Raw genomic sequence first — 8,793 nt, forward strand, 5'->3', positions numbered from 1 at the left:
CGCATGAATGGTTGTGATGGTTCAAACATTCACAACCAAAATCACTTAGGGCATCCACAATGCATTGAACTCCATAGAGTTTAATGGAGTGTCATATCATCATTCACTATTCCATACAACTCTATTCATTTTTATCCCACAATGCATTAAACTCTACAATTTCAATAGAACATATTAAAAAAAATATTTATTTCAAGATTTAAATACTTTCCTTTTTCCCATTGAAAAGTTCAATGGCTATTGAACTCCAAATCCATTGAATGTCAAGGTCGCATTTTACAATGGTGAAGTTGTATCATTGAATGACAAGTAGGCATGACACCTCATTCAACTCTTCCATTAAACTCCCTATTGTGGATATTGTGGATGCTCTTAGTATATATACTCGATATAGCAATGTCAAGGGTTGTATCCAAGTTAAGTTTCCTTATAAACAAAATCATACATAAAATGATCTTCCTATCCACTTAATTTACACATAATATTTACAACAAGAGCTTATATATGCCACATATTTGGCTCCAGCCATTAACACACAAAAGTAAAGACATATGAAAGAAAAACACAAAAATATATATCATGTACGTACGAGGGTATAACTCTTCACAGCACAAGGGAGAATCCAATCCTCAAAGCCTAGAGTTTTGGTGGGATTAGTTTTCTTGATCCTTGGAATCCAGGTGATTTGGATGGATCAGATGCATGGACGAAAAACTTCATGCCCTTCTTACAATGGTCTGGGGCACCGCAAATAAACCAGGTGTCTGGGGCATCTAGGGTCACAATATCGTATCCATTACTGAGACCTTCATCAGCATTAGGAGGGATACATTCCTTAAAGGAAGTTTCATCGATCGCTTGAAAGACACTATGCTTTCCGGCTGGATACTTGAAGACTGCATGCATACATACACAATGTTTAATTAACCGGTTAGCTAGCTAGTTGCTTCAAGACATACGATGCTTATAGTTAATCAGTTATGACATTATATATATAGCTAGCGTAAAATGAGCATACGAAGTTGATCTCCGATATTGAATTTCTTTCCATTCGCCCAAGCTTGATAATCCACATTCAGGGTCCAGCCTTTATCATCTCCAACAACATACAACTTGCCCGGGGCACCAGGGTCATTAGGAACGAATACCGTGATGTGAAACTTCATAGAACCTTCCTCACAGCACCTTTTTCCTGTTAAACAAATGCGTAGTTTAGTTTTTTTTTTTATGCATGTATATAGAGGTCAAAGAGATATCAATGTTCGTCCTACGCCATAATTAAACCCTTAAGGGGTTTACCATATTTTCTATATGTACACTACAGTTAAGATGTAATTAATCAAGTTAGGTTTCAAAAACAAAAAGAGATCTACCTTCATCGTTTTTTGCTTGGCAGATGAAAAATTTATTTCCAGGGGTTTCTAGGGTTATCACATCGTGTCCACTCGTGAGTCCTTTTTTTTTACTAGACACATAACAATCTTCCCAGCCCGCATCACCAACTTCAAATACATTGTATTTTCCAACAGGATAATTGAAAACTACATCATCAAGAGAATAAGAATTAACAGAAACACTTCTTATGAATAGATAGAGAAATAACTGATGCATTAGGTAATTTATATAAGATGCCAGACACATACCAAGTTTATCGCCAACATAGAAACGCTGCTGGAGTGCCCATGTTTGATAATCAAACCCGAAAACCCAACCTTTGTCACCACCAACGATGTGCTCAGTGGCTGAAGCGGACGGAATAGCTAAAGCTGCTACGGTTGCTATGATCAAGATGATGATCGTCGGCTTGTTAATAGCCATTTTTACACACATAATATATGAACTTCTAATTACTTTTTTATATTTGAATTGCAAATGGATCGATATGCCTATTTACGTAAAAACTTTGAAGACAAGTGAATTTTTAATGTGTTTTGGATGGCATGGCACCAAATAGTTTTTGCATGAAACGGTTTAAGATGATGTTATAAACTTCGTGGAGACCAGTCTTTGTTGATATCCACAACTTTTTTGATTATTTTTCATGGTAGATCGAACTTGGACCTCCAATATAGAAAGAAGAGGCATGCATTAAATTTCTTTCAACCACGAGAACTAATGAAGACCGTATTTTGTTGCCTAATGACTCGTTCAAGTATTCCATATTTGGACAAACGCTCTCTTCTATTAGTAAATTTAATTTAATTAATTATCTAATTATTTGGTTAAAAAAACTCAACTTAAATAAGTAAGAGATAATTATATTCATTATGTTGGGTTTTTTCTATTATTGTTGTTATTTTTTTGTGAAACGGCTTTGTTTTATAACTGTAGTTCCAAAACGAAAGTATTCTCATTGCTTCTTTTATCAAAGGGACTAATATTTTCATCCTGTTCTTTTATCAAATGGGATAATAATTAAGCAAGATAAGGTTGTCCATGGTACTTTGATGGGTTTGGGTATAGTGGGCTCCTATATTTGGATAAATATAAAAAGATGGGTTATAAGAATTATTAATTATTATATCTTGAGGCTCTTGGAGTCATTAGACAAAAAAAAATCCAAAATTAAATATGTATTTTAGTTTTAATTAGTAAGTTACTACTTTCAGTTCGTGTGGGGACCGAATTTGTGTAATTATAAAAGTGTAAGGAGCAATCATGTAATTATGAAAGTGTAAGGAGCAAGCTTGTAAATATGTATTGTGTGGGGAAGAGCGGGGCTTAGTCTACCAATTTTCTATTAGTTATGACTTATTTTTGAAAATTTTTAAATACATAGACCGTTTATGTAAAAAGAGCACAATAACATTTTCTATATATGAATTACTCTGACATTTTTTGTAATTTATTTTCTAAACAATGGTCAACCTGTCAACATAGAAATTAGAAAATGTTAAACATATGAGCTGTTTATGTAAAAAAAAACAAAGTCATGATGATGTTTTCTGTAAATTACTAAATTATAAAGACTGAATCTGCCAATATTCGACACCTTTGTGCAAAAATCTGAAATATAAAATTGCTTAGAGATTAAATCTTCCACTATTCAAAATCTTTATGCCAAAAATCTAAAATCCAAAAGTGTTTAGAAACTAAAGTTGTCAATATTAAAACTTTTATATACAAACAAAAAAAAAAATTTGGCGTCAAAAAATGAAAATTTCATCGTATAAATTTTGATTTTAGTTAGTAATGTTATAGGTGGACGGTACTATCATTGATTTTGGAAAAATGATACTGCAACATAACATACTTTGTGTTTTGTTCCAGTTTGGTAACTGTTGTATTGTATTTTATTTTTAAGTAATATGTCATTAAACTTTAAGTTTACCCGTTAAGTATGGATGCAACCTCAAAAGTTATCGGTTTATATATAAAAATGGAATCCATCTCGATAATTCTTTAATTTTAATTTTTCTAAGTTTTTTTTTAACTAAAAAAGTTTAATTAACCCTAAATATTGGAATGAGCTTCTTTATTAACCTGCAACACCACCATCCATTTCCCCAACACGGTCGTTCTTAAAACTTTGCCCCTGGAGAAAAATTTATAATCGTCGATGTCACTTTTATTCGCCTAAACCCCATTAATTCAATCGATTTATACAACACATAGCATGCACTTTTGTATCTGTGTTATTGTATTTCACTACAAAGATTCAATTTACGAACCCTAATTGGATAGCATTGACAATTTTACATGAACACAGTTGGAAGAGTGTGGATAGAGATATTTGGTCCAACAGAGGATATCAACATTAGGTTCAATACTTATCCTCCGATAACTTCATCGACACTAATTTCAACAATAAATTTGTTCAATCTCCTGGACTTCATCATCTCTACTTTTCTTTCAATATTTTTTCGAAAATATTTTTAGAGTAATAGCATTTCGACAAATATGTTTGTATTCACTAAATCATTTCATTCGGACGTTGTTTTCTATAGTTTTTTGTACTTGATTTCACTGTATTATGTTTATCGATCATTCATGTTTTTCACCCATCGATCTCTTTATAGTCTCCATATATAACTCTAGTTCCAATTACAAAAGCAAGAAGCAGGAGAACTCGAACTACCGGTCAGGTGTGGTCACTCAGCTCGGATGGGCGTCATTGACTGCTAGAGTGTGGTCAATCGGCTCGATGTCGTTCGACATTACTTGCTCTCTCATTAGATGGTGGCAATCACCAAGTTTCACTATCGTCATGAATCAACCTGTTTCGATCTTACTCACTTTCTCCCTCTAAATCTTTCATTCTGTCTTACTCACAAGGGAAGAACAAACACCAATGCATGAGGTTTTCAAGATGGGGTCGAATGGGTACCGGATGAGAAAAGGACTTCTAATTGACCAGTACTTTGAAATGATCGACTGGTGCAAAAGAGACATCACAGGGAGGTTGGTGTTGTAAGAGGGGAAGATTAGAGCAAATGATGGTGTCTCAGGAGAAGGATGTCCAAAGAAGAAGAAGAGACATTGTCTATTTGTCGTCACTTGGCCCCAAACAAATATATAAAAATATAATTTAAAATGTCACATCACCAAAATTAATTGGCTCTTCCTGCATTAGATCACATAATTATATAATTGAGAAGGAAAAATAATTTTAATGGCTTATTGAAAAAAATGGGTGATCAATCAGAAAAAAACACTACATTAGCATCGGAGATACCAAATAGATGACTCCTCCCTCTTGTGGTACAACTAATTCCATAGTTTCAATGAGTTTTTTAAACTATTCCATTTTAAAGACTATGATTTGTATACTTGTACACTATGCTTGTATACATGTACTAAAATAGTATGTATGTCTTTAATTCGTTTGTGAATAAGTTTTATAGTTTTTTTATATTTTTTAAATTAGTTTTGTATGGTTTTAATTTATTTTTATTTATTTTAAAAATAAAAAAAATGGGTTAACAAAGATGGAAGAGAGATTAAAGAGAAAAACTGATGTGATATTGATATGACAAATAGGTTGAGAGGGATGGACAAAATTGCAAGAATAGTCCCTGTGGTATGTCAAAACTAGCAAGTTTGGTCCAAAATAGTTTGGGCTCGCAAGGATGGTCCAATAGTTTCGTTTTGTTGCGAGTTTGGTCCAATGGCTTAACAGTCGTTACCAAGCTCCCGTTAATATACCCATGCCCCTGTCACTTTAGGGTATTTCAGTCCATTCATCCATGTAACCGTTCCCGCTAAAGCTCAATAAAAGTAGTTCATCTCCTCAATAAAGTAGATCGTCGTTGTTAAGCAAGATCAACAAAATCCCTAGACACAAAATATGTTATGTTAGTTAAGTTGCGATTCGTAGAGATTAACGGTGGATGAACATACCAATGTGGCACGTAAGGTTGTTAAACAAACCCTTCAACCCCAAGGCTGCTTATGGTACGTGATTTCGCCTTTTTCCACTTTGATTTCTTGAATGTTTTTAAAGTAACTTCACCTGAGGTTGTTTTTTCCTTCTTTTGAGGATGGATACCCAACATTGTTTACCGTTAAGTTGTACTATGCACGTGAGTTCACCAAGTACCCTGATGTTGTTACATCGAGGATATTGTAAACTATGTTGACATGGTAGATATAGATGAGTTTTCAGTTCATGAGCTCGATGCAACCATGAAAGATTTTAAATACGGGGTTCCTCTTGTTATATACTACCCCTTTCTTATGCCTAGTGGAGACTTCCACTTTGGTCTTCGCCCTTTAGGAAATGATGAAGATATTGTAATCTTTTCTCAATATGTCAGTGAGCACAAAGTGATGAAGGTATACACAGAACACGGTGAGACAAGACTAATCACCTATATCTTGAATCCTAAACCTGTTACGAAGGTTATATATCCTGATACAGTTAGATGAACCACATGAAGATGTGCAACACACTAATGAAGCTCCTGGTGACCAATCAAAGGAAGCACCTGTCATGACTACTCTTACTGATAATTTAGTTGATGTGGTACCCACTCCACAAAACAAACTGAAATCAAAGTCAATGAAATAGTTCAAGTCGTATCCTTATCACTTAAGTATAATAGGATAAAGGTTACGAGGAAGGATGGAGTGATTGTTGGCTTAGGTGTCTAAGTTCATAACTATTCCTAGAATTTACTTGACCCGGTTAGCATGGTCTATTTAGGTTTCATGGCATTGTAACAGTTGGATAAACTAAATGAGAGAAAGGACACTTAAGGATTATTAATATATTATAAGTTCTAATATATTAATAATATTATTTAATTAGTATTGATCAAAGAATTAATTTGGAAAATTAAGTGATCAAAAAGAGACTAATTAAATATATGGGGTTGATTGTGTAAATCATCTATTCTTGTATAGTGGGCTAATGATCCATGTGTAACACCCCAAAGTTTGGAAAGTCAAGAAAAGAAAGAAGACCTCAATTTTAAGAAGAGACTCGGCGAGTCCAAGGAGGGACTCGGCGAGTCCGAGCGGGATCCGGGTTGAGGTGTTAGCGACCGACTCGGCGAGTCGGCCAAGGAGACTCGGCGAGTTGGGTCTGAACGAGGAAAACCCTAAATCCGGGACTTGGAGCCTATTTAAGCGTCTCATTCTCTTTCTTAGGGTTCCTTTAGTGCCTCTTTACCCCCAGAACATCAACCCTAGCCGCCATATCCGTTTTTGAGCTAGATCTTGCATCAAAGAGAGCACTATAAGCGTGGAGAAGGAAGAAAAGCCTTGGAAGAGCAAGAAGGGACTGTAGATCCAAGATTGAGAAGACATTTCAGATCATTTGGAGGTAATAAGCTGTTGATTGGACTCCCTTTTTGCATATAGAACTATTCTTATGTGTGAGTTTTGGTCATTATTGGTATGTTTTGTAACCAATTCGGGTTGGAGGTTCAGATCTGGGGTTGCTACCTCAGATCCATGTTAGTTTTGGTCTTGAATCCCCTAAAGTATCAGCCCTTGGTATGTTGAGGAAGCATGTTTGCCATAAACCCTAGTTTAGTGTGTTTTGAGCATAGATCTCTCAATCTACACGTAAAGTTTGCCACTTTACGTGGGGAATAGGCCCTAGAAGTATGGATCTATGAGTTGGAAGTTCTGTTTGGCTCGAAAAGCCACTGCATGGATTGAGGACTGGATAGACTCGGCGAGTCCTTCGAGTGGACTCGGCGAGTATCTTGAAGATGAGGGGGAACTCGACGAGTAGGATGAACAGCTCGTCGAGTCGGTTGAAGTTAGGCATGGACTCGGCGAGTTGGATGAACAACTCGACGAGTTGGTTGAAGATTGTCTTGGACTCGGCGAGTCTGTTCTTGGACTCGGCGAGTCAGGTCGCGAAACCCTAAACCCTTTTGAGTTGAGACTCGAATCAGTGAGTCGGGTGGTGACTCAGCGAGTTGGGCAGGACAGGACTTGGAACTAGTGGGACTCGGCGAGTCATGGACTGACTCGGCGAGTCGGGTCGCGAATAAGAAAGTCCCTAAGCTTATGAACTCGACGAGTCTTTAGGAAGACTCGGCGAGTAGGGTTGACCTGGAAGGTTGACTTTGACCAGAGTTGACTTAGTAGACTGTCAGACTAAGTGTTATATGTATATTGATAGCTCAGAGAGCTAGAGGAGCAGCGGTTCAGGGGATTATCGAGTAGCAGCCAGAGATTTATCTGCAGGGCTCAACAGTTCAGGTGAGTTTCCTTCCAGTAGGAACGGGTCTAAGGCCACAATGCCGGCCCGTTTAGCTAGCAGTAGTTTTCGGACTTTGATCTGATGCAGTAGTTAGTATGTTTGATGCCTTCGTGGCTCAGACAGGAATTATGTGTTATGTGTTCCGGGCTACGGCCCGATGTAGTATGCAGTATACGTGTGTTCATGCTAGTTGATATGTTTATGTTATGTTCTGCTCAGTCAGTTTCCGGACTTCGGTCCGATGCAGGGGGCAAGGCCCCAGTTAGTCCGGACTTCGGTCCGATGCAGGGGGCAAGGCCCCAGTTAGTCCGGACTTCGGTCCGATGCAGGGGGCAAGGCCCCAGTTAGTCCGGATTTCGGTCCGATGCAGGGGGCAAGGCCCCAGTTAGTCCGGACTTCGGTCCGATGCAGGGGGCAAGGCCCCAGTTAGTCCGGACTTCGGTCCGATGCAGGGGACAAGGTCCCAGTCAGTTTCCGGACTTCTGTCCGATGCAGGGGGGCAAGGCCCCCAGTTAGTCCGGACTTTGGTCCGATGTAGTGGGCAAGGCCCAATATGTGCTTTATATGTTTCGTGTGGTATGTGGTAGATTGGGGGAGCTCACTAAGCTTCGTGCTTACGGTTTTCAGTTTTGGTTTCAGGTACTCGGTTTTCAAAAGAGGAGCTCGGGAAGATTGCAGAGCACACACCATAGTCAGTTAGCCTGGGAATGTTTGACTCTGATAATGATATTATGTTTTGAATTTAATACTCGAAAGTTATGTTTGACTTATGATACGTTTTATAAATCCAGTTTTAGTAATGTTTTAAAAGAAATTTTTAGTCGTGATTTTTGGGTCGTTACAAGTTGGTATCAGAGCCTTGGTTTGAGGGATTCGGGCGCACTCCTGAGTGTGTCTGAACTCAAACTAAGGAAGTGGTATATAGTTTCAAAAGAAAAATCGTAATTACAAAAGAATTTTGAGAAAAGAAAACAATTTTAGAAAAAGCAAAAAGAGTTTTGAAAAGAGAAAAGGGTGTGGTGCATGCAATCAGCCGAGCTCAAGTAAGTACTCCCAATTTACCCATATAAGTTATATTATGATTATCAGTATCGGTTCCAGTTTCAGTTTCAGTTCCAGCTTCAGTAGAACAG

The 8,793-nt window shown here is 37.4% G+C and overlaps 1 protein-coding gene across 1 annotated transcript; it reads right to left on the minus strand.

The window, feature by feature from the left end:
• Positions 1-502: 502 nt before the first annotated feature.
• LOC111913076 (blue copper protein) lies at positions 503-1,962 on the minus strand. The gene is made up of 4 exons (XM_023908805.2): positions 1,644-1,962; positions 1,374-1,541; positions 1,019-1,192; positions 503-896 (listed from the first exon to the last, which is right to left on the minus strand). The coding sequence occupies exons 1-4, from the start codon at positions 1,828-1,830 to the stop codon at positions 637-639; spliced, it is 789 nt and encodes a 262-aa protein (XP_023764573.2). The 5' UTR covers positions 1,831-1,962; the 3' UTR covers positions 503-636.
• Between the last annotated feature and the right edge of the window lie 6,831 nt (positions 1,963-8,793).

Source organism: Lactuca sativa, chromosome 6 (assembly GCF_002870075.4).
Source record: "Lactuca sativa cultivar Salinas chromosome 6, Lsat_Salinas_v11, whole genome shotgun sequence".
NCBI lineage: Eukaryota > Viridiplantae > Streptophyta > Magnoliopsida > Asterales > Asteraceae > Lactuca > Lactuca sativa.